Source organism: Erigeron canadensis, chromosome 8 (assembly GCF_010389155.1).
Source record: "Erigeron canadensis isolate Cc75 chromosome 8, C_canadensis_v1, whole genome shotgun sequence".
Taxonomy (NCBI): domain Eukaryota; kingdom Viridiplantae; phylum Streptophyta; class Magnoliopsida; order Asterales; family Asteraceae; genus Erigeron; species Erigeron canadensis.
In genome coordinates, this window is record NC_057768.1 from 46,179,841 (window position 1) to 46,206,953 (window position 27,113).

General features: G+C 33.4%; 3 protein-coding genes across 5 annotated transcripts; 1 reads left to right on the plus strand and 2 right to left on the minus strand.

The window, feature by feature from the left end:
* Positions 1-14: 14 nt before the first annotated feature.
* On the minus strand, positions 15-6,482 carry LOC122579009 (alpha-glucosidase 2). The gene is made up of 23 exons (XM_043751088.1): positions 6,289-6,482; positions 5,494-5,788; positions 5,341-5,409; positions 5,116-5,253; positions 4,899-5,016; positions 4,680-4,762; positions 4,488-4,583; positions 4,093-4,261; positions 3,877-4,019; positions 3,441-3,527; positions 3,133-3,318; positions 2,874-3,041; positions 2,681-2,801; positions 2,386-2,455; positions 2,198-2,285; positions 1,972-2,092; positions 1,700-1,893; positions 1,512-1,620; positions 1,238-1,393; positions 945-1,047; positions 687-860; positions 453-598; positions 15-372 (listed from the first exon to the last, which is right to left on the minus strand). Exons 1-23 carry the CDS (start codon positions 6,465-6,467, stop codon positions 179-181), a joined length of 3,207 nt encoding a protein of 1,068 aa, XP_043607023.1. The 5' UTR covers positions 6,468-6,482; the 3' UTR covers positions 15-178.
* Positions 6,483-16,740: 10,258 nt separating this feature from the next.
* On the plus strand, positions 16,741-20,361 carry LOC122579380. 2 transcript variants are annotated; one of them, XM_043751547.1, is made up of 9 exons: positions 16,741-16,969; positions 17,693-17,828; positions 18,061-18,138; positions 18,404-18,764; positions 18,845-18,957; positions 19,045-19,209; positions 19,298-19,437; positions 19,538-19,630; positions 20,116-20,361. In XM_043751547.1, exons 1-9 carry the CDS (start codon positions 16,893-16,895, stop codon positions 20,273-20,275), a joined length of 1,323 nt encoding a protein of 440 aa, XP_043607482.1. In that variant the 5' UTR covers positions 16,741-16,892; the 3' UTR covers positions 20,276-20,361. The 2 variants fall into 2 exon arrangements, with proteins under 2 accessions (XP_043607482.1, XP_043607483.1); XM_043751548.1 differs by having other exon boundaries at positions 16,741-16,951.
* Positions 20,362-23,162: 2,801 nt separating this feature from the next.
* On the minus strand, positions 23,163-26,892 carry LOC122578065 (WAT1-related protein At4g19185-like). 2 transcript variants are annotated; one of them, XM_043749932.1, is made up of 7 exons: positions 26,501-26,892; positions 26,011-26,073; positions 25,745-25,861; positions 25,291-25,576; positions 24,988-25,143; positions 24,449-24,600; positions 23,163-23,559 (listed from the first exon to the last, which is right to left on the minus strand). In XM_043749932.1, the coding sequence occupies exons 1-7, from the start codon at positions 26,692-26,694 to the stop codon at positions 23,388-23,390; spliced, it is 1,140 nt and encodes a 379-aa protein (XP_043605867.1). In that variant the 5' UTR covers positions 26,695-26,892; the 3' UTR covers positions 23,163-23,387. The 2 variants fall into 2 exon arrangements, with proteins under 2 accessions (XP_043605867.1, XP_043605869.1); XM_043749934.1 differs by lacking the exon at positions 26,501-26,892 and having other exon boundaries at positions 25,291-25,571.
* Positions 26,893-27,113: the final 221 nt, after the last annotated feature.

The window sequence follows — 27,113 nt, forward strand, 5'->3', positions numbered from 1 at the left end:
AAAAAATCTAGGTATGCTTCCCAAATATATGTTATCCATTATATAATATGCATACAAAACTAAGTATCTACTCTCAATATCATTATTATTAAAATGTGAGGAGATATGGAACACTGTTCTAAGCAGCATTATCTACAATTTAGAAATACATACAGATTGTGTCGTCTGACTTCACATTCTATGGAATCTGCCTAACTTCATAACTGTGAGAAATACTAAGAGGGGATTGCTTTGAAACAGGTCTGTCTTCTGACCAAAGCTCTAAATTTACAGTCCCAAAATCCCAGTGTAAAAGACACTTGTAAACCTGGCCAATGTTAAATTTGTTAACCAAACACAACCCAAGGCACTTGTCAACTAGCATCCATTCACCTGATAGGCCAAATGAAAGAAAGTTAATTTCATCGAGTTGCATGACATAACCTAAAAATATATATCTGTTGAAAATTTACCATTTGGGCGAAGATCCCCTTCGTAGAACTGCTCGCCGGATTCTGGCCATACATCATGTTTGGACCCATTGATGGAGGTAAAAGAGACATAAGATTCGGTTGGGTGCAATAGGCTAAATGTTGGATGTATACGTAAGCAAACAAGCCTGGGAAATGAAAGATAACAGTCGTCATGATTAATGAAATATATAACTTACTGAAAATACAAGAGGTGGTAAAAGTAAAAAAACCAACCTTGAATACCCCCCGGAACCAGCACCAACATTTCGTGCTACAAGGCTGGAGTCAATATTGAAAACTTTGGGATTATTTTGGGAGATCGATATGTTTCTTTCAATAGCTAATCCACCTCCAATATCACCTTCCATTTTTAAAGATTCTATCTCTCCTGCTTGCTCAAGATCTCGACTGTTAAAGAAAAATCTGGTTTAGAGTTTTGTCTATTTAGAAAAAGTAGTTTTTTATGATCAAAAGGATTAATGATTAACTCACTCAAGGACAGTATACTCTTCGGTACAACCAGCAGAACGATACTCAGTACCACTATATTCTTCATAACCATTAATTTCAACCCGACTATTTAGCCATTGAGTTCCTGTTATAAAATCCATATATATGTTACAGGTTTAGCAATTCTAGCGAAACACATTTATTTCTCCCGATTGATTATTTTTTAATATTTATAGCAAACTTGTTTCGCTCCCAAAGAAATTGTAATGTTTGACCACAGACAGTCTAATAGAAAATATCATCAGTTCTTTGTGTGATCACACTAGATCGATTACCTGTAGGAAGGTGCTCCATGGAAATTATTCGACCCCCAATCCAAGGTACTACTTTTAGAGCCCATTCACCACATACGATTTCCACAGGAGTTTCTGAAAGCTCAATCCCTTTACGTCCAGGCGCCTGCCCCACATCAGGAATACACTTCACAGTTTCTGTAGTTCACATTAGAAAAATAACATGCAGTTAATATTGAAGAATAACATAAAAAGTAAGACAATCACTACAGGCAATTGTTATATAGCATAAGTTACTTAGAAGAAGCATAATTACCCATTCGAATCTTGTAATTGTTCTTGCTAGCAGAAATTAATTTTGACACTTCTTTTTCTGATGGCATAACGATCTGAAGATCCTCTCCATCAGTACCCCAGGCATCAACCTAAACAACGTAAAACAACCGAAACTTAAAATCCTGAAAAAAAAAGGTAAAACAGAGAGAAATAAAATAGAACACATACCATTGCTCCTTCTCCGAGCAATAGGTGTATATGTAAGCGGCGGTTTGGCCTTATCCACGATCCTTCAGTCTTAGAAACACTCACTGTGACAACCGAAGCTTTGAGCTCAGCAATGTATGTTGTCAGGAGATAACCTCCATTAGTATATTCATAGCCATCACCAGCATCTTCAAAGAGAAAACCTTCAGCTTTACCTGCAATATCGAGTTGAACGGTGAGACTTCTAACTAATTATTAGTAAAAATTGATGACGCACGGCTACATATATATACCATTTTCATCTAACGCAACAAACAATGATAAATCATCATTTGGATTAGCTTCACCAACATATTGATGAGCTGGACCAAATGGGATAATTGATCCGCCATGTAGATACAGTGCTGGTAAATCCTGAGAAAGTAAAAAGATAATTATATGAATCCATACAGTGGCGGCATGCAATCAAATTGCCAAATACAAGATACTAAAACAGTTCAATCTTCAGGGGATTCATACTGGATGTGAATCTTCAAAATCAAAACTCATCCAAATGCCATTAGGCAATGTATGCTTCAGTTGATGCACCCCAAGACCACTCACAGTGCTGTGACATTAGAACATCAATTTAGTGCAGATTATACGAATCATAAGTTGAATGCACAACCCTTTCAGTCATCCACAATTATAGAGAATATATTGAGAACCTTGCATATACAAGGAGTGGCCCCAGTAGGAAGGAATTCTCATTTGTTCTTAACTGGGAATCTTTTGAATCTGCAAAACAAATATGAGACCGATGATGCATAGTCCAAACTCACTCTTAAATTCTTCAGATTGCTAGTAGAAAGTGTAATAGTAGTTGGGTTAGATCTGTAATCCTTGGTCCAACATTTCCCTCATTGTATGAAGTCCCAGCATCTTGCTCAATTCATTTTAATAAGTTCAAATGCCGTTTACAAAAATTATGGGTGCAAGTATATTCATAGCAGTAGAACGTACCAGCAAAAAAACTGGGGGCTGCCACCGGAGAACCTCTAGTATGTGCGAAGTAGAAAAGTGTATATATGTGTGGTATAAGGCGGTAACGCCTCTTTAGGGCCAAACGACAAACCTCCTCGCACTATGAAATGCACATGATATTAAAAAGTGAAAAGCTTGATTCAAGAAGTCGGAAAAGGAAAAAGGGCCCTACCTCTTCCCCAAAGGACCAAGGCTCATGATCGGCAGTTCCCTTCTCGGAATGCCCACGACAAAATGGAAACATGGCCCCAACACCCACCCATCTTCCAAATAATCTGGGTGTTGCATTGCCAGCGAACCCACCAATGTCAGGCCCGGAAAGTGGCTGACCACTAAGCCCCTGAATGACAAAAGAATCTTGCGAATCAAATCAATCTTATCCAAAACGTTAATCTATTTAAAATTTAACATAGTAAAGATGGATAACTTACTAGTTGGAGTACCATAGAGATGCTCATATGTAGGTGTTCCCAAGTGGAAAGATTATCCCCAGTCCACGTGGCAGCATACCTCTGACTACCGATAAACCCAGCTCGAGTAAGAACGAATGGTCGTTTATTTGGGTTAGCTAATTTCATTCCTTGGTATGTTGATTTCGCCATCAGCATGCCATAAACCTAAATGAGAAAGTATATTCATAAAAGGTCCATATACCCCTCCAAGCACTTTAGACTGATTTATAGCAATAACTGCATTATTCTTTGACAAACATGCCTGGCAAACAAACAAATAATCTTACGTTGTGATAGTGTGAGTGATTCTGAAGTCCGCCAAGTTCAGCATCTCCCCTATGGATGTTACTCTCAGGCATCGTCTTTGTGATGGACTGCATAAATGATAACAAATTTAGTCAGATAACCAACTACAGGTGGCAAAATGGGTGGATCGGGTAATGGGTCAAAATAGGATAGCTTCAACCAGATAGATCTTTGTACAGGTCAGGTTATGTTGACGTGATACACTTTTTCACAAATACTTCATATAAATCTATGGTGTCAACTACCATTACAAAAATTATACAGTTGGCACCACCTTCGACCTGTTTGACCCATTTCCTGTAAATATGTTTTTATTTTACATGTTCCCATTCAAAAGAAATGGGTTTCGATAGGAAACTCGGCAGAACGATTACAACAACGTAAAAATAAATAAAATAAAAAAGGTTTGAATATCACCTTGAAAACAGCTGGTTCGTTCATATCATTCCATATGCCATCCACACCGTTAGATATAAAATCTTCGACTAATGTTGCCCACCAAGTACGAGCTTTCTCTTGAGTAAAGTCAGGGAAAACACAAGGTCCTGGCCATACCTCTCCTACAAAAACAAAAAAAAAGAACTTGTGTGAATCAAATTTAAATAAGCTGAACAACAAAAGCAATAGACATACCAACAAAGGGCTTCCCATCTGCTGTTTGAACCCATATATCTTTTTCTGATCCACTTTCAAAAACAAAGTAACTTTTTTCATTCTTGATCCCAGGGTCAAGCATCCAGATAGCTTTAAAACCATTTTCATGAAGATCATCCGCTAGAGATTTTGGATCAGGAAAATTATCCTGAGACCAATGAAAAGGATTAGTTGCAAACTGTAAAGTGAATATCACACAAATGTGTTGCCAACTACATGGCCAATAATATCAATGATGCATACATAAAAAATAAAAAATGATGCATCAATTTCTAAGACATTTAGTTATGGTTGAGTGACAAGTAGATTAATAAATTGTGACTTAAAATGAAGTTAAGATGTATGTACATATTCATTACTGCAAGAGAATGTACCTGGTCAAACGTGAAGCATCGAAAGCCATCCATGTAATCAATATCCATCCATATGACATCACAAGGTATTCCTTTATCCCTGAATGTCTTGGCAATCTACACAGTAAAAACCAGCTTGAAGATATCTTCAGAACAACAAACATTTAATGTGACAACTAGAGAATATTTTTTTCTTGGCAGATTTTAATGTACCTCGCGAACACGCAAATGAGAGTCATAGCTCCACCGACACTGTTGATATCCAAGTGACCACTTTGGTGGCATAAATACAGCTCCTGTCAGCAAAAAAAACAGGAATATTACCTCAAAATAATAACAAGAGTAATTATTTGATAAAAAAAAAAAAAGATAATATTGCTGATTTTGATAATCATTACAAATATGTTCACAAATACATAATTCAAGACTTACCAGCTGCATGTGATAGTGATGTCAAAACAACGTTTGCTGAAGCAAATGGGCCGAAGGTAATCACAGGAAAAGGCGAGGTTGCGGTTATCTTTACCGTGGATTGTTTACGAAGATCAATCTGTTGAATATATTTCAAAGACAGAGTACCAGTATGACGACTGTAATAGCAATTTCTCAAGAAAACCAAACAATTATATAAGTGGAGAACTTAAAGCACCTCACAACGTTTGGTTGTATCAGCGAGAATCCCCAATGCCTCTCCATTAGGAAGAATGGCCAGGACCCAAGGATGTGATTGATATAAGGATGTTGTTCCACTTCCATATCCCCATGCATCAGTATTCCAAGTAAAAACCTAAATTTATTTCATTTATCAAAAAAGTGCAACTAACAACATGATTATGACAGCCATACGCAATATAAACCACTAATAAAAACCTACCCTTTTTCCTGTTCTTTCAAGCTGTCCACTAACTTCACCAGTTCCATAAAATGAGGTTCCTGCTGGAAGCTAACTTACCATATTCACTAGCCTTAGCGAGACAGATAAATAGCATATTTGATCATTCTAGTATGGTAAGAATACACTACTGACCTCAAAATAGACAATCTGTTGTCCAGCAACATGTTCAGAAATTGGAATGTATGATGGAAGCTTGTGATTACTCATAAGGGGTACGTCTCTTTGTTTTGGATTAACAAAAGAAAGACTCGGAAATGCAGTATTTCTAGCATCTGCAAAACTATCAAACCTGAATACGCCTTCTTCTAGAATTGGTTCAAAAACCATTTTATGTGGTTCGATATCACCAACTTGCACAGATGTCTCTGCATTCTCTCCCATCTTAGACCCTGCTAAAATCCTCTGATCTGAACTCTTATTATTGTTTCTGCCAAAAAAAAAAACCGAAAACTTTTCATTTCTCAAAACTTTTCTCGAACAACCTAACTACTAAAGTCTTAAAAAGATAACAAGTTGTTTCACATACCATATATTATAACAATCTGGTTTGTGAATATAAAATGAAAACTTGGAAAATCCACTTCAGGGTTGGCAAGTACCAATACGGGTCGGGTTATAAATTCGTTCAGGTTCACTATACAATTCCAAGTCATAAACTTTATCTATCTATCTATCGATCGATCTATCTTGAAATTTTAACACAATATTAGTTTGTAATTGGATCACTCTTTGCCTGTTTGGTTAGATAAATACCTTCTATACATATTTAACAAATTTATATACAGAAATTTGAGCAACAAAAAAGATTAACTATCCTTGCAAACATCATGATTCTCATATTCATAACACATTAAAGAGAAAAAGCACAAATTTCTTATACTGTAAATTCAAGATGATGATGATGATGATGATGATGATGTAGGTTACCTGAGAAAATGAGTGAATTTGCGAGAGGGGGTTGGATTCTTGACAAAATTATAGTTTGTAAGCACAAATTTTGTATTATTTTTATTATTACTATTATGAGTGGAAAGTAGTACTGAAGGAAGAAAGCTATGAATTGTTATGTGTCTGCTTCTGGTACTAGTAGTGATATTCGTAGTCATTTATTTTATACTGTAATATATATTTATAAAATCCAAACAAAAAATGATATCTTTTGAGAAGGAACAGTAACAGTAATCATCATTTCTTTTTGCAACAAACAAATGTACGAATGCTCCAAACTTTGATCAGATCTTTCTCAGACACGTCTACTTATTATAACTTGTCTTTTTTCTCAAACACGTCTACTTATTGTAACTTGTCTTTTAATGTCTGATATTCAATCCATCACGTTATGTTCTTCAGTTTTTCCATAAGATTAAAAAAAAAAAAAAAAGGATTATAAATTGAATTTTCTTCTTGAGTTTAATTTAAAGATAAAATAAAAATGAAAGGGATAAAAAGTGAGATGATTTTTTGTTAATTTTGTTTAAAAAATGTTCTGCTCAGCGTAATTTGAAAAAAAGATAATACTACTTTCAATCAAATCCTTTCTTTATAACTTACATTCAACCTGTTAGGTCCCATATCAAATAACTTTGCTAAAATTTTATTACAACTCATATATGTGGGTTTTATGATATTGGGTTTTGTTGTTATAAATAAAACTTTATTACATGTAAATTTTTTTCCAATCTACATAATAAACAATTTTTTTTCTTATATCGTGTGCATATGAGTATTTCTATAAAAAAAAATGGTAAGTTTAATTCAAGAAATATATTGTAGAGATTAACATTAATGACTGATAGTTTTATAGTAGTGTTTGATTGTGATATAGATAGATTAGAGGTTGTTTGGTGAGCAATACCCACAATAATTTGGTTTAGAAAGACCAACAATTGTCCTTTTAAAGTTAGAAAATCATTTTAAAGTTCAATACAATAATATTTTCTTCTTTTTTTTTTGTATAAAAGGGTAAATCGGCGGAAACACTCCTTAGTCCCATGTAGCAAATTTGATACCTACACGATCACCCTGCAAGGCTACATGTACCAGGTTAGTTCTCCTAAGTGGCGAAGTAATCCACCACATGAGATCAGTTTTTTGAACCAGAGTCATTATAGATTGACACATCCACACATAGGGACCCAACATAACACAGGCAGGTAGCCAACTTCTCAAAGAAAAGTTGGTTAATAAATTCACCCCCACAAATGTGAGAAATATTCGAACTCAGGTGGACCTTCCAAAGTCAAAAACCTTATCAATGGATCATCATCCCCATTGGCTTCTTTTTGTATACAGTCGTAGCATTATTTCTTTCATTGAATTGATTGTTTTAATGATCTTTTTAAAATTTATACATGGTTACAAAATATCAAACTTTGTAAAATATGATCATTAAACTTTCAAAATTTATACAAACATGATCATTACAAAATTCTGATTCTGATGATGAGACAAATTTCTAAAGTTCACCGTTATTTTTAAACAAACTCTGAAGTTTCAATGGATAACTGGTGCAATAAAAAAATTTACGGTGCATTTTGAGTTTAATACCCTTATTTAATCGTAAATAATAAAGCGCTAATGTTTTTTATGTATAATATTGGAAATGGTCTCGCACTCCCGTGTTAAACATCTATTTGTGCAAAATTCGTCCAGTACAATCTTTGAAGTGAGTTGAAAAAGATATAAAAAATATCACAAAATACCCATTCACACAATGCTGGAAAAAAATTCGTCTTTCTCGAAAAAACATATACATTAACTATTATTATACGTATATATAACATAATAGCTGTAATTCACCAACACTTGTGTCAAAAGTCATCGTTTTCATTTACCATCTCCATTCACAACCCAACCAACTAACATTATTCATTAAAAAATTAATTTCTCTCTCTTATATTTAACTAACCCAACTAAATCTAACTTTTACACCCCCAACAATAACTCACTAACTCACCCAAACTATGTTTTTAATAAATAAAAATGTTATATAATTAACATTTCCTATATTCATAATTAGTTAAAAAAATTATATAAAAATTAAGGTATTTATCATCATCAATAAGAATAAATTAATTGGGTTATAAAAATATTTCACTTCCATCATACATATTTAACAAAATAAATAACTTATTTTTATATTATATATAAATATAAATTAAATGATACAATAAGAAGGTAAAAAGTAAGAAAAAAAACTACTTCATAATCGATTAGTCATTATATTGCAAGTGACTTTGCCTACAAACAAATTACTATATACTAGAAATCAAACGATAAAAAGTAAAACATAAAAGTTTGCAGGATTACAGTCACTTCATTTTAACAATACATTGTAAATTGAAATGCCAAGTTGTAACAAAGGCACCATCATCATCATATAAGAAAATGACGTGTAACAAAATTATTATTACGAGTACTATATAACAATTTAAGTCAACTTATCTACAGTAACCGACTAATGTCATGTTGACGTCAGTCTTTTTTTTTATTTTTACGATTGTGTAAGTTTGGAGTTTCTTATTTTTAATACTTAATTTTTAAATTTTTAAATTTAGTATAACTTTTTGTAACCTACTTAACTTTTGGATTCTTAACTTTAGTCTAACTTTTTATATGCAAACTTAAGTATAATTACTTTTTAAAATTTTTAATTTTTATCAATTAACTTTTGGTTTTAACTTTAATCATCTTTTTTTTTTTTTTTACTTTTGACCTTTTACCTTAAGATATCTAATTTTTACCATTTCTGAGTTTTTTATTTTTACCACTTAGCTTTTGAGTTTTTTAACTTTAGTCTAACTTTTTGTATACAAACTTAAATATAGTTTACCTTTATAACCTTTAATTTTTCTATATCTTATTTTAAGAATTCTAACTTTTACCATCAAACTATAGGTTATGGCCACCTATTTTTTTTTAGTTTCTATCCCTTTAAGTAAACCTTAAGTGTCCAAACTACTAAGTAATGTTGTATGTATTTTTGCATGACGCAACGATGATCCCGGGGTAAGGCCCGGGATCAAAAACTAGTTTGAAATATATACCATAGTCTATAAGTAAAGTAATAAACTAAGGACCAACTTACAGTCGGTTAACGAACGGGTGGGTTGGACATTACATAGTCCCCACCACAAATTTCCCACTATCTCCAACCAACCGGAAAAAAAAAAAAACCCATCGATGGGGTCATGGGGATGGTCTTGCACCAAGCGGGGCGAACATGTTCAGTAGGGATGAGCCGAAAATCCTAAGTCTCGAGTCCCGTCCCGGTACCGTCCCGATCTTGGTACCGGGAAGTGGTACCGAGTCCCACGTGGGATCGGGACCGGTATTGAAATTTGATGATTTTCGGGATTGGGACCGGGACGGAACCGAAAAAATCCCGCGAACTACGGGATTTCCCGGTACCGTCTCGATCCCGCCTTATTTGGGACCGGGACCGGTACCACGTTTTTGGGTTTTTCGGGACCGGTACGGGACGGGACCGGTCCCATGCCCAGGGCCCTGATCTTAGGGTTTAATGTTTACAAACTGACCAAACTTTGGGCTAATATTAATATACAGATTTACCCATTGTAGGCCCAAATTGTAGGCCCAACTAGTCTCAAGCTGATCCTAATTCTTAACTAGCCCAAATCTCTTGAATTTGATTGTTTTATTAAGATTATATTAATTAATAACTTATCCTAACGCCACATTACATTAAACTTTTTAGTTTTTAACTTTTTATACATGAATTTTTGGTACAAACTATAGGATTATCTGTGCAAACACGTTAATCTGTAGATAGAACGTACATATATAAAAAGTTATGTTCTTGTTATGTAGTGATAAAAAAACATGTATCTTAAAAGCAAATGAGATATTCAAATATCGGTCTCATGTCTTTTAGTCATAATGTAGCACGATTAACGACTGAAAATATGGTTTGCATGTCCTAACAGTTATTACCGAGTAACATGCGTTAAGCTAGTCTAGGCAGATTTTGTCATTTTTAAATGGTCATAAACCTTGGAGACGAACAAATTGTCCCTAAAAAGAGAAAGAAAAAAAAAAGAAAAAGGCTGATTTCCAATGGGGAGGCTAATTTAGATTTTAGATGGGTCTAATGTATGGCATGAGTGTAATGGCTTAGTCTTTTTTGAATAGTTATGATGAACGAGTTCCGATACTATACGTACGTAAGTTGTTAAAGTAAAATTATTCCAAAGGCCTACGGAGTTTTCATTTTTCAAGTATGTTTTTAAGCCAAGTTGAAATGTTTTCCTATGATGTCAAAATTATTTACAAAAAACGAAAAGAAAGTATGTAATGATAATTAATTTTGGATGGCAAAAGAATTTATGACAACATGTCATTCACATTAGCATTCAGCTAAGCACATACATGTTCATAAACGGAGGATTGAGTCGATCGGATGAAAATTAACCAGAAATTATATATTGTTTTTGCATCCTAGCTAGGTGATCGAAAATTTTCTGTCTAACTAGCTCGTACAATAATACTCAATCTGATGCCGATGAGCCAATAGGTTCCACTTTAACCAGGAAATTAACTAGCGACTAAAACTTTAGCATCAACAACTGAGTAGACATCTTGTTTGTTAACTTAAATCAATTTTAATTTTATATTTGGATTATATATGAAGTTGGATCTTGTCCGACATGAATCTGGATCTCGATCATGATAGACAAGCAAACATCTATAGTATAAGTCAGGTGGAAGTAAGTAAATAAATAAACAGATGAGTTGTACAATAATAAAAACGCGTTTTCCCTTACAATTATCTAATAGTAAAAAGGCAAATAAGGAGGTGCACATATATAAGCAACGGTGCTTATTGGAAGTCGTGCACATCCAAACCGGTTTAACCAAAACCGAAATCGAGTCCGGTCAAAACCGATTTTGACCAAGTCGGTTCGGTTTCTAAGCCAAACCGGTGGTTCGAAACCGGTTCAGGGTTTCTACGGCCAAATCGGTTTCAATACCGGTTTCACCGAACCGGATTGAGAAATCGGTTTCAAACCTATTCGATCCGAGATACCGTTTTCACTTAATTTCAAGTGTTTTTTATAAAATAACTTGGAGTTTTTTTGTATTAATTCACTAGATATTATTCATTAGAATGTATCTTGGGTCCTAGTCTCGAGTCATTAGCAATCACGTGGCCGAAAAACGATTTACATAGTTAAAACTAACAGGTTCGATTTTCGAATCGGTTTGGACCCGAACCGGTCCCCAACCAACCCAATCGGTTCGAAATTGGTCGGGTTTTCAAGCCTCTAAATCGTTTCCAAACCGGTTCGGGTTTGACCTCAAACCGATTTGGGTCAACACCCCTCCAAATCGGTTTGGACCGGGTCAGGCCCAAAACCAAAAACTGCCCACGACTAGTTGGAAGTACACTTGACACCCCTAATCTTCCTCCTTTAATCTAAAACGTCCTCCTCATTAATCCTCATTTTTTTTAATTATTAAATTTATAGGTCGACCTTATTATTAATAAAATAGTCTTTTTATCCTTAAAGTCTCCCAAAAATTATATTATATTATATTTATATTTATATCTATATATATACAACCTAAGAAAAAAACTTTACACATCTTCAACCAAAAACAAAAACCTACGATCGAAACAAAAAAATAGTCGCCTACCAAGAAGTCGATTACCAAGAGTTTTTTTTTTTAAATATAGTTTGTCCATATTTAATTATTATTATTATTATTATTATTATTATTATTTAACATTCAATTCTTATGTTATTATTATTATTATCTCTATCAATTTAGTTTATTGTTTATTATAGGTTCATAATGGCTTGTTCTTCGACAACCAAAAGTAAGACCACGTTAGTTCATCCTGAATATCTTAAACCAACACATGTTAACCATCATCTACGACTCCGTGTTGTGCATGTATTGACTGTTTCAGAGTGGAACAACCTAAAAAATATCGAAATGCTCGAGATGGTCTTTGTTGATAAATTGGTATGTACTTTTCAAATTATATATTTTTCTTTAATTTTCGAAATTATAGTTTAAAATTGTTGTTTGTATTTGTCTTAAGTTTAGATATAACAAACTACAAATTTTTTATTTAACCAAAGTTGAATAAAAAGGGAGTTAACTAGATGTAATATATATATATGGAGTTATTTTTCATATGTTTCCTTTTTTAGTTTCCGTAATTATAGTTTAAAATTGTTGTTTGTCTATGTCTTAAGTTTAGATATACTAACAAACTACAAATTTTTTATTTAACTAAAATTAAAAAAAATGGATTAACTAGATTAATCGTTTTATGTTTAATTTTTAGGTATTTTAATTTTATTCGGTATCTATTTAATATACTTGAATTCCAATTTTTTAGCTTTGTTTAATATATTTTGAGACTACCCGTCTATTGGACAAGTCTGAGCACTAGTACATTAATAATTTGCATATTTTACATGAAAATGTTGTATCCATAGTTAATATAAGGGGATAATTATATAATGCTGTTAAGTATCTAAGCTTATGTGTGTAACATTCACATATTGATATCTTAATCAATAATTAAATTCATGGGGCAAGCATTTATTCATTAAACAAACATTATTAAAAAATTAGTATGTGAGGGGTTCCACACCTAAATTTAGGTGTCAGACAACCTTAGATTTTAGGTAAAATAAAACAAATATTAAAGTCGCCAATGAGTTGGTGGCTCATTGGTAAGGTCTTTGACCTTGGAAAAATCCACCAGGGTTCAAATCTTACTTCCTACATTTGTAAGAGTGGATTATGGGGGTTTTTGAGAGTCTTGGTTTTATCTCAGGCATGCGTGGTTCGAGCACCTCACTGTGGTGTTTCGGATGCTAACTGCTAACTACTTACTACTAACTCGCTGTTCAAAAAAAAAAAAAAAACAAATATTAAAGTAAAACAAATAAAACAGTAAGCTTCTCTTCACTGAAAATCATTATGTATCAATTGCTTTGTTAATTTTCGTGCATCAATTTAACCATAACCTAAGAGTCAAGATCATGTCCTATTTGTTTTATCTTAATATTTGTTTTACAATACCCAACCTCTAACTATTAATATACTTACAAGAAGATAATTAAATTCTTCGCTAAATTTTTTAGGGTTTTGTTAACGACAACTCTATAGTACTATTATGTATTAATATAAAATTTAAGGGCGAAATTTTGATATAAAAAACTACAAATTTTATAATGCAACTTAACGAGTAATGACAGCCTTTAAAGTTGTTATTAAAATAATCAAAAATTTTTAATCAGCATATAAAGTTCATAGCGCTATTTTTTAACGTTCTAATTTTTGTTTGTTTCTAATGACATGTTTTATTCTATTTTTAATATAGGCTAAAAGATGTCAAGAAAAAGAAAAACACAAAGGAGCAAGATGTAACCTTAATCAGTATAATCACATGGATTGGTGTATATTTTTTTGTTTGATTAAGGTCACATGAACTTGTTGGTTATGATTTACGTATTACCTTTGTTGGATCTGATTTAAAACTTAAAACGTCATACCACAAACTCACAAAGGTATTCTATGGACGATTGAAACAAATCTATATATGATAACACATCACATGGGTTTAATAATTTTTAGTACTCGATCCAAGTAAGTGTAGTGTATTGTTTCACAACAAGTACAATTGTACAAATGGCAAAATGGAATCTAACCCTTAGACCATTTTTTCATTCATCATTTTTATCTAAATTTTTTTCTCCCATGCAAGTATCATTTTTTCATCTCTTTCACTTTTTTTTCCCCCTTTTAATTATTCACTTACAAATTTAATACTCAATTATACCTCACAATATATCCAATCAAAATCTGATATTACATATCAGATAATATAAAGCAAAAAAATGGATCCATTATACCTTTTTCACATAGATGAACCATGTCACTTACCGTTTTCATGTATACCCTTTAACCATTTACTTTCTTATCACCTCTCATCACCCACCCCTTTCACTTTCCAGTTACAATTGGTACGTTATTGTAAAATGTAAATACATACACAAAACGTATAACATATTGGTTAAATGACATAAAAATGTGTGATTTTTGCTATATTCACTTTAAGATGTGATACTTCTTTATTTCATTTCAAAAATATAAAGTACAGTAATAAGTTAACTTGTAATCTATGTTTTTTTTTTCTTTTTCAAATCAGTCTATTAGTTACTTATAGCTAGCTCTTTTTCAATAAGCTAACAAACGACGTTATTAATTTTTATTTTATCTTTTTTTATTTGTAACACAACACCGACCAGATGTGTCATCAAATTTGGAAAGAACTATAGTCGATAAATTTGGTGGAACTCAAAGTTACAGAAGAAAAAAGCATTTTACAGCTGTTGTTCTATTCCATGTAAAAGATTTTAACCAAAATAATAGATGTGACTAAAACTCATAAGCCCATACGCCTAAGCAGAACATGCGGTAATATTGAAGATGAGAAAACATTTTAACAAGTGAAATCTTTGTGTTAAGTTTGAGTTGAGTAGACATGCTTAGTCAATGAATTTTAGGGCATATATGTTAATGTTATTACTCTTTTAAAAGTAGATTTGAGCAGAACTAATTGATGATGGTCTTGAATTCACAATCAAACGTATAATTCTTGCAAAGTATTGCATTCTGAAATGAATATGACACATAATTAATAGAGTATCATATTATATCAATTTCCCAACTATACGTAACTAAATTGTCAAAAAGAGTCGAGAATTTGCGATACATGGGACCAAAATGCAATCATTTTGTAGTAGTCTAATTCATCTAGTCATCATTCTAGACCCATAGATTGGATTTGGATGCATCCTCCCTTTATTATAATAAGATACGACATTTCTTTAGCTTACGTAATATACTTAATGCCGTTAAAAATAAAAAGGAAATAAAACTCATTAAACTTATAATGAAATCTGCACACTTATTTATCAAATTTCATCATCATTGTTATTAAAAAGCACACAATATGGATATACTCACATTTTTGGTATTGTTTTTGTCATTGATTGATGTATTGTAATGTACGTGGATTTGATGGCATCCAGCTGCATCAATTATTTGATCTATTTTTCAAGCTAATAATAAAAATAAAACCTTATCCATGTCACTTTCATCCCATCGGTTTTTGTATATATATTTGCTATCTCAAAACTACTTTTAAACAAGATATTAATAAAAATAATATATGCTAATCATCTTTAAATTTAAGAATAAGCATGTAAATTGAAAACGTAATTTTCATCTTTCTAAACATTTGTGTGACATAACATTAGTCACATTCAAGTTACGAAAGCATTTAAGTTCATTAGTTTGGTAGTTTACAATTATTGAGGTTTTACCCATAATACAGAGATTTAAATCTCGAATTAAGTGTTTGAGATTCACCTGGACACTAGCTTAGTTAGGGATTAGTGGGTACCAAATGGTAGATAGGATCAAGGGTTTCATCTAATCACCCTTTATTTTTTCCTGAGATTTAAATCTCGGCTGAATCTTTATGACAAATTTTCCAGGGAAGCCACTAAACGGGAGCCGGGGCATAATTAAGACTCTTGCGTCTTCCCTCTAGTGGCCCTCACTCTTATATGGTGAGATGGAATTGGGTTTTCACAACTTAGAATACGATACTTAGCTAGTCCTCATTGAGTAAACTAAGAAAATTTACCTTTTATGACCAGTTATATAGACAGGTTGCATAAGTCAAGTCCGAAAGAGACTTGTAAAGGAAGAATTACAATAACTGAATAACAATATGCATATCTAATGATAAGGCGGTAGATGAACTGAATTTTCAGCAACAAACTCTAAGTCTTGCTTACTTTGCTAGTAAATTCATAAAAGACTTGAACTTTGTGGAAAAAGTGAAAAAAATAATCATTTGTGACCCATTCCTATACCATACATTTACAAATACACCTCCAGTAGTCCCCCTTTATCCATCAAGCTTCAGCCATGTGTATCATGGCTCTTAATTTGTTCATATTTTCACTCCTATCCCCACACCCTATAAATTTACAAATTATTAATCATTGTCACAATGATATCCAAGTACCTGTTCATCCTCATCTCTCTATCCATATATGTTACATATCTGCAAGTATTTACATAGTGACTTACAAGAAAGTGCCAACAAAAAAAAAAAAAGAAGTAAAATAGTAAGTGTCCTAACTAAAAACCAGCATATAAAAAGACCAAAATGACACAAATGGATCATGTCAAGTCTTATAATACTACAACAAGCAATGTCATGATCCACTATATATATATATATATATATTCTTTCTTTTCATTTGCATCAGCATCACTCTTATTGTCTTCCTTGTCACTGGGAACTAACTTATTTTATATTTTCATGACTTCATCATATCTTCATCTTTTAACTCCATTGATGCCCATTTTTCAGCTCAATATCACAACTGAATTTTGATACATATATCTTATCTTTCTTGCTATATATAAGTTGAGTGCTTTTCAACTGTACTCTTGATCAATAAAGAATGTTGCTTGCATCACTTCCTAGTTTCAGTCATCAACTTCAGATGACTACTTCTCCAATGTATGGGCCCACCCTCAGGTACTTATTATGACTATATATATGATTATGTTCATGAATCATGATTTTGGCTTAGTGTTTCTTGATTCAAGCACCAGGGGCGTCTCAACCACTTTTTAGGCTTAAAACCAACTATGATGATATGGGCCTTATTGATTAGAATTTCACATAATAGTGATAAAACTGATAATCAACTATATAAGAGGGTATGCGTTTTGAGCTGATTATTGTGTTTGCATAACGCTAAAAATGAAAATTAAAAAATTCTAACAAAATAAGTGATTATCTGCTTTAGACGCAGATTAAAAATAGTAGGTTGAGACATGCTTTTTCAAAATGCAGATTTTAAATGCATAATCTATATAATAAATGCAATTCTCAAACACCTGCTAAAGCTTAATAAACAAACTTTTGGGTTATTTGCATACAATACAACTCGGCAACTCGCTTCAGAAGAAAAAAAAAATTCAAAAAAAGAGCCAGAACTCTTTTTTTTTTTTGGTTTCAACAATGGGCTAAAAGTGTACTAAACCCCTGTTTTAACAGCTTTACCTTTGAGACACCAGTGTCAAGAATATGGGATGTAATATGGGATGTGGTATATTTTTTTAAATTGCTGTTTAGATGGATGCTTTTTGACACTGCTTTAGTTGTATTTGCAAATGTATAGCATATACTAAAAGTGAATTAAAGAAGATATTGTGCATATGGCAATATGGGTTTATTGTGAATTGCCATATTCAGGTATGGTGATGATCACAAACTCAATAAGATGGCCACTTTGCTGGTCCAAAACAAGAAGAAATCGAGCTTTTCGCCTATGACAACCACTGCCAACGTCAAAACTCATGATTTTTCTCCTCCCAAATCCTACCAGGAGGTCTGAAATCATGTTAACTTTACACTTTCTGTTATATCCTCTGTACATATGTGCATGTATGTATATTTTTTTTATACACTTGTTTAGTCACATATACGAATAGTTTTCATTCATGTACTTGGATCACCCTTATTATTATTACTTTCTTTTTGGTCATATCTTTTCTAAAGTTCTAGGTAGCTGAATACATAATTGTATAATATGTTAATCTATGATCATGAAAATATTTCAGGTTCGCATTGCCGCAAGAGAGAAATTCACACAAGAGATATCTTTCCGGTCAAAAGACAAAGATATATCCCTTGCTAAGGTGATCTTGTTTTCCTTGTCCTGTTTTGGATCAATAAAGACCTAAACTTTATATGATGCTAATCATAAATAGGGACCAAGAAATATCAGGGTTGCATAGAAATAATTAGACTATCAACAAAACATACACTGGACATTAGTTTGTAATGTATTATTGTGTGAAAAGATGAAAATATGTTACTGTTTTGATGGTAAAATCATGGATGTTACACTGTGACTTCCCTTTATGAGTTTATGATTCAATTTGCATCTTATGAAACTTGCAGACTTTGCTGTATATATCTGCTGAAGATGAAGCATTTATGGCTTTTAACCGTGAGATGGATGCCCTTTCTTTCCAAAACGAAAGGGAAGATACAAATGTGTCATCTAATACCCAAAAATGGGACTGCATTGAAGCTATGCCTGTGGCAGGAAAGACAATCGACGAATGGTTACTGGAATTGGACCTCATAGCAAAAGAAGTTGAAGCTGAGCTAATATCAAGAGACATAGGATGCCACTTGGTTGAAGTTTTGGAGGCCGTGAACCAAGTTCTCTTTGAATCTAAAGGCTTTGGAAGATCACCCGTTGTGGATTCAAAATGTTCCTACTTGCATTCCGTATTAAGCTCCAAATGTGGCAGTGGTACATATCATTTTATTCCTATTATAGGACTTACTTGAAGCCAGAATTAGAACCTGATTTTACGACTACCCTTTTGACAGCAATTTTACTCAGCATAATATATATCGAGATTTGTCAAAGACTAAATTTGACTATAGTTGGATCTCGGGTCGGTGAAGACTTTTTGATTTGGCCCAAAACCGGGAACCCAGAGGTACATTTGACTTTTGAACTTGCATATATCGTAGAATGACATAGTCACTTGATTGAGTTTAAAACTTGGAAACTCTTTTTTTCACAGGAGCTTTTCAAGGTCAACTCGGGAAACAGCTTATTTGGGATTGTAAATGGACGGTGTGTCGATGACCCAAGATCAATGGCCTCTGACTTAACCTGCAATTCACTTATTGGTCTTGACATTGCTACAAACCGGGATATTATTGGGATTTATCTTGCTAACTTGATTGTGAGAATTCTTGCAGCTATTGAGAAAAAACTTCTTTTATTGCGTACTGATTATATGTTTCTTAACTTCTGTTTTAATACTTTTGTAGAGGCTATATTGGAAACGTGCATCGAGAATGAACCATGGATTGATGTTGACTTCTCCTCTTAGACCTGTTCATGATGATACTGAGAAATGGGGCAAGATTGATGGTTCTAGTATGCCATTGTTGCCCCCGCAAGATCTTAGGTAAAACTAAAACTATTTGACATTTTAACCCGTTTAGCCAACAATTAGTAAAACTCGGGGTCTAAATGAGTCAGGTTTCACTTTTGGTGTTGGTTTGTAGGCTGGCTATCATGGCTTCAGAAAAACTGTTGATCTTGCAGCCACATAATTGGGCTTTAAGGAGGGATCATGGCATGATGTTGTACTATAGTAGGTATGAGATCTTTGCTTACAATCATTAGTATAATTCTACAATAGAAATTAAAATAAGATAAAGCTAATTGGGGTAATGGGTAAAAGACTAAAAGGTGAACCCGCAAACGGGTCACCCCTTTGCCTCTAACAGGTCAGTTGTAACAACTTTCAAAAAGTTAGCTAAAATGGAAACGGGTAGAACAGGTAGAAGTTTCCCAAAGTGCATACAAAACACATCAAACCTCGCTAATAGTTTTTTATGAACGTTCTAGAATCATTGCAGTAATAGTTTCTTTGCTATATGCAGAACATTATTAATTTATAGTCTACAGAAAAGAGAAGAGAAAGAAGTATATGTGGGTTGTCCTAGGCCGACCCAACCCATTTCTGTTCCATAATAATAAAAAAAAATGCACATGTTTTGACCCACTGCCCAACTAGCCCAACCCACCCATCTATCCACATTTAATTAAGCTGAATCAAAGTTTGTTCTGTGAACTACAGGGATTATGGGAAGGCGGTTCAAGAACTAAGCATTTGCATGGCATTTGCACCCGAAGAAGAGGCTGAAGTATTGGAACCATTTGTGGAGAAATTGCATTTGTTACAACTCGAGTCCTCATGGAAATCTCGTGGACACAAAGGACGCTTGACAGTTCCATAAATCCATGTTCATGTCTTTCCTAATTCTTCCGATCTAATTTTGTCAGATGCTTAGCTTGAATGGTATCTGCTTCTTGAGCCTTTCAACCTTGTAAATTATATGGGTGTAATGTACTAATAGATAGCTTCAACCATGTTTCCTATAGATTATCGTCTTTATGTATTTAGCATCTAATCTAATAAAACGTACCAAAGGGCCTAGCAATTTTTGAGGTGACCCAACGAAAAGAATGTGGCTTCTAGTTTCATGATGGACAAGTTGTGCAATATATGGATATTTGTCTTTCTAAAGGAAATCTAATGAGATTTTTAGTTATGTCTGTTATAAGTTGTCATGAAAACAAAACTAGAAAGCTTCAAATGAATTCTATGAATTTTTTTTTTTTTAGAACAGCAAGGGCTGGATCACGGGTATCCGGACTGAATACCGTGGACCTACCCGATCCCCTCCCCCCGCCCGCCCCACCCCGGTAAAAGCTCCACGAAAGCCAGGATAAAAATCTGACGGGTAATCACAGGCCGAGAGTATCGAACCTATGACCTCTTGGACAAAAGTCCGGTTGTCTAACCACTGAGATAATCAGCGAATATGATCTTAATTATATATTTACGTAAATCCATATCTCTACTCCCTTATAAAACATTTATACTTACAATAATTTTCTTAAAGTATCAAAACATAAAATGACTAATATATACACATACAATTTAATTACTTAAATATTAATCGATAATCATAAATTCCTTAACAGTTACTTAAAAACATTCAGAGACTGAAGAAAACAACCAGATACAATCAAAAATCCGAGTGACAGTAGTTGAAAACTATTCTCCCTTTGGCTTTAAGCGGATAATATGATAGTAATCCGTTAAATACCAAAAATGTCATATACCATGGTATATAGTATATCCACGTGAAATAAAAAAATTGGGTTAACAGAAAGAAAGCCAAGATGTATGGATATATATTACTCGTATATCGTTAATAATACGAGTAATAAAATACAAAAGACATCCACTTCATATTCTTCAATACTGAACGTGATGACAATCACATTGTCTTGTCATGTAAAAGCATCAAACAAAATTTCAAAAGCAAGAACCAACAGATTCCCACACAATCTTACATTGTCATAGTATAGTACCGTCCTTTTGATCATCCCACCCGAAAATGCTTACAGTCGGACTACACACAGTGATGGAAGATCAGTAGGATCAGAAGGGGTTATGTTCCCTTTAGAATTTGAGGGTAACAACTTTTTTTGTGTATTTACTATTTACCCCCTCAAAACAGAAAAATAAAAAATAAAAAAAATCGGATCTTAAAACAAAATTAATTTATTTTTTGACCCTCCTGTAATGATCAAGTTCCGCCGCTGATTACACATGACTATAAGATCATCTTCCTTTCGAAGTTTTCTCATTAGTATAAGCTATTCCTTTTGAAGTTTTCTCATTAGTATAAGCTATGTATAATATAATCCAAATGCAGTACTACCATATATGGACATGAATCATCTGAGCATTTAGATATCCATTTTATAGTGCAAACCTACATACACATAATTACAATCCTAACACAAAGGCTTTTATTTTTAAGTTAAATTTTTAGGAAGGATTAGCATTATCTCCCACATGTTATTATCATAATAGAGAATGACTTCATCTATGCTGACATAATTGATAGGTGACTAAACAAATCAATTATGATATAAGGACAACTGGTTACAAAACCATATATAATATTGTGGTGCTATACCTAATCATAAACTTTATAGATATTTCTTTTATATATGTGTGTACTTGTGTAGTGGTGTATGTTCCAAAACAAGGTTAGTTCAAATGATAAGTGTTATGTTCGACGTAATTATATGGGAGTTAAAATGTCATAAATTGTTTGGCAACTAGCTAGCGCCTTATTGAATTCAGATTATGCAATAAGCCAAAAAGGAGTGCTGAACAACTAACTCAAACACCCATTACCACCATTTCAAGCGCATATGACAAATCGAAGATTAAATCAACAAATATAACTGGAACATATATTGATCACCTGACATCACTATACTAAGATCTAACAAGATTTCTCCATAGCTTTGGTCACAATGATGATGATGTTTGGAGCATTGTAAAGATATTAGGGTGATATATGTAACCTACCTAGCCTATTATGATTAGCAAACTTATTTTATGATACATCAACTAGTTAGTTCTTTATTAAAAGAACTAGCATTCACATAATGTAATAAAGTCAATGAACATTTATTATGCACAAGAATGACAGAAATCTTATTGACCCTTTGGTTCCAGGCTTGTAGCAGCAAACGGTCCCGGCCTAAAAAATTTGGCTATAAAGAATTTTAGTTAAAACTGTACGAATGTTTTTCAAAAAAACGTTGTGATAAAACTAGATAATACATTGACAATACGACCTAAAAAATATTTGTATTGATAATTATTTTGTTGGTAACATTACACACCTGACACCCCGTCTTTGCGATATTGGCTGGGTTTAAACAGCTTTGGATGTTTGGTCCAGCATCCAGTCTGAAAATCAGAACATTATATACAAAAACTGATTTGCCTAAGCTGACCTTAATGAAGGGCAATTCCAGAAGGCCCAACAGGAAAGTGCATGACTGTTGGTGCATTTTTACCATTATAAGCAGTGTATAACATAGATATAATCAAATTGTCTACAAATTTTTTGCAAGATACAGCAAACCATTGTATATCACTATCCTTATATTGTATTACAGTAACTAATTAGGTATATCACATATTATAACAAAAAATATATAAATAGAAATTGCAGCAAAAAATAATTCAAGGTCCATTGAAGTTTGATATAACCAAGACTTTAGGATTCAAGATATATGAGACGCAAATTTGATCTCGTCAAAATAAAGGTTTAAATTTAGAATGTCAAATTCCATGCAAACAATTTAATAGTATCAATAAAGTACCCAACTCTAGGGTTGAAGGAATAATGTATGGTTAATGATATGTCACTTTTGGCGATTCTGTATAATCCTAAGATGAACATTCCTACTCGAGTATATTCCTACAGATCTAGAAGAAAATTCCAGAAAATAACCATCATTTGAAACCTGTCAATCCACAATCTTTGGTAGCGAGGTTGGAGTCCCAGATAAAATTTGACCTATCAATGGCAATTCAGATGACCGGGAATGGCGGCCTCCCAAAACTGCCTGTTGTTTTTCACGATATGTTGCCCAAGTGACCAGATAAAGCCCTGATATGATCAGAAATCCTCCTACAATGCTGTTTATGAAATGAAGTGTCAGATAACAGACAAAAGGATTTATCAGGATTAAGCCCTGATATGATCAAATATCCTCCTACAATTTATGGACTTCAGGTCAAAAGCATTAAAAAAGCATACTTCTTAATCATGAAAGCAAATAATCAACTCTTTTACATTGGGTTCTTGAATATAGTTTAAATTAATAGTTTGGTTTTCAGATGTCTAGGATACTCTTGACAAATATTAACGATATTGATTGGCCAAATCAGCTTCATTCCTCTACATATTTTCCACCAAAAACTTGGATCTGTGGGTTTCATCATCTATAGGCAATGATTTTTTTGCACTAATGGAAACAGCTATAATGTGAGAAAAATAGTTCAGTTGAAGTGTTAAGGGTTGTACACGTGTACTCTACAATCAGGGGTTTGGACAAAACTATATAAACCGGCGAAGCAAAAGCAAATTTGGCTGATCTCCAGATTACTGGGCCAGCTGGTTGGGAAATTAACAGACAGATGCATGCAGTTTGTTTATAAGTTGGAATATCAAACTGACCATTTCAGCCAAATCGAAGCATTATGTATACATTGCATCTTTTATAATTTCATATACATCCATGTGTGGCATAAGCGGTTGGCATAAATGTTACTTGTAAGGAAGAAATTAATAGACTGATACAAAAAGTTTGGTTTATAATTTTTTATATAAAAAAATCAGCCCAAACAGTCAGCCAGCAAGACCATGAATTGGTATGGACGGTTTGGTGGAGATCGATGAGTCGGCTGGTTTGGTTTGCAAATATGTCAAGAAAGAGTTACTAGTTCAGCCGGTATTCAGTGTCTGAAAAGACAATATCGTATTAAAAGATAGAGTAGCAAATTAAATACAAGGGTGATGACAGACCTTCCCATATATATTGGGCTTCCGAGGAAAAGTCTTGACAAAAATGCAGATGCAGCAGGTTGAAGTGGATTATAAAGTGCAACCAGAGCAGGTCCCAAGATCTTGTTGGACCATGTCAAAAGACCATAATTTAAGGCAGATGCGATGGTTCCCTAAAAGAAGCCAGACAATCAATGCTTGCAAAATGATGAGAAAGCTGAAATCAAGTTTACAAGTTCTAACTGTTGCATACCGAATTCTGCGAAGTGCAAACTGATTTTAATTTCCCCGGAACATAAAATATTATAATGTATGCTAAACATTGTATTTGTCTTCATTTATGATTTCTAAACAAGGATACAGAGTTAAAAAACACTGTCAAAAAAGACCTATGAATAACTTTTTCTGTTTTTCATATCCTCACACTTATATCCCTACTCACAGTTCTCAGACCCAAAATAACTTTTTCTGTCTAAATATACCACTAAAAAACATACCAGTTTTCAATATAACTCAACTTGCAACTTTGAAAAACTTAAGGAAATAAAAAAGAAACTTACAGCATAAAGTACTGCCCAAAACTCAGATTTAGTCAAACTCCAGTCTGTTGACTCATTGTTCATGACGAACGCTGTTGACACCAGAAAAATAACACCAAAAAGGTACGAGTATGCTGTAACCGATAGGCTTGCAGGATACCTGGCCAAAACTGGAGCCTGAATTGGTTTTAAGATACAAAACCAACTTCAAAACATTTAAAGACAAATTCAAATAAATACAGAAAAGCACTATATGGCTAATAGCTAAAGTTCTATAGATTAGTGTCATAGTGTGTATCAGTAGATTGGTAACAAACTTTATACCTGAATAGCTAGAAAGGCTGCCATACACATGCAGTTCCCTATCAAGCATAGGACGCCAAGATGCCAATTGTCAAGCCCAAGACCAATAAAGATAGATAACAACCATCCAGCTGGCTCTGGTTGACCCTTTGCGCTAATTTCGTTATGTATCGATAGGTCGTTTTCTAAATAACCGAATACTACTGGTCCCCGGAACATAACCATGAAGATGGCTCCACAAACACAAACAAATGTACCTCCAACCTTCGCCTGACCTTCAGTTCGGAGCAAATTCACCGTTTCTGTACTGCATGTAAAACCACTTCATATGGACTCTATAGTAGATATATACATTTTAATAAGATAAAATACAGAGTGCCCATGTAAAGTTTTCTAACTTCAAAGCCAAAATAAAATGATCACTAAACATTAACAAACATAAATAAAATGGAGAGTAACGATTAGTTGAACTGACCCCATAATAGTAGCAAATATAAATGTAAAGACAGGAATCGAAGGCTGTACAGCTGCAGCATATGTTGGAGTAGTGTAGCCAAGACCAAAGAGAAACAAAAGCTGGTTTCCAAATATCCTATTCAATTTCAAAGGAGTTAAAGAAAATAAGTATTTATATGCCACAACAATCACAATGCTTGCATAAACAAGTAAACGAATAGACAAGAAACATGACAATTGATAAAAAGATGGACCTTTAAACAGCTTTAGAGTATGTACACTTACCCGGTTAACCCAAGAAAGAAGAATGACATGAGTAAACGCCTGGTTATAGGTGGTCTGGTTCTCCTACAAATAAACATACAAAACAACAGCTTTAGGTTTGTCACTTTTTCCAGTTGACACACACCTGTGATTAAAACCGCAGACATACTTCGAATGTTACGTTCAAGAAAAACAAGGTGCATTGGTTTACTTATTAAAAGGTGAAGTATTTAAATTCTAAAATATATCCAACTTAACTCGAAACCATATAAGTCGTCACATTATCAAAATCCGAAACCTCAACAATAAACAAATCACAACAGGTCTAATCCAAAGATTCATTATATTACAGTACCTACTGATCCTACACTACTCAACATGAAGTAAATAACATTTCAGATGATATTAAAGATATAAAGTTTCAATTTTTATAACAAAAACCTATAAATTACATCAATATATATATATATCCACTATATATATATAGATCAAAGAGAAATAAATAACTAACTTTTCACGAAAATAAGCAATGGGAGCAAGAATCATCAACGCAAGCACATCACGATACACACAAAACACAAGCCTACTAACTCCGAAATTTAGGGCCAATTTTGTGATCACGTGCGATCCGCCGGCAAATAGCTGCACCATCGTCATCGCAGCATGTGCCCGCCGAGTATCATCGCCGCCGGCCGCCATCACCATTACTACTACTACTAAACCCTAAATTTCAAAACTTTATTATTATATAGAAGATAGATACTAGTAAAAATGTGTATGTATAGATTAAATTAGGGTTTCCGATCGATCAGAATTATAACTGATCGATCGATTGAATTGATTATATGAATTTGAATGGAGATAAAAAGATGTGAAACTTAATTAAGGCATTTTCAATTTATTTTAATAAAGGAAAGTTAGATTTGGGGATATTTATTTGTAAGAGTAATTTACGAAGATGGAATAATGGTGTTATTTGTTAATTGCTACTAGGATGGAAAAAAAAATCCGACCCGATGAGAAAACACGATACCAGATGAAAAAATCCGATACCCAAACCAGTACGAGGGAGGGAGGGGGCATGTGTACCTAACCCGACCCGACCCTACCCGATATATATAAAG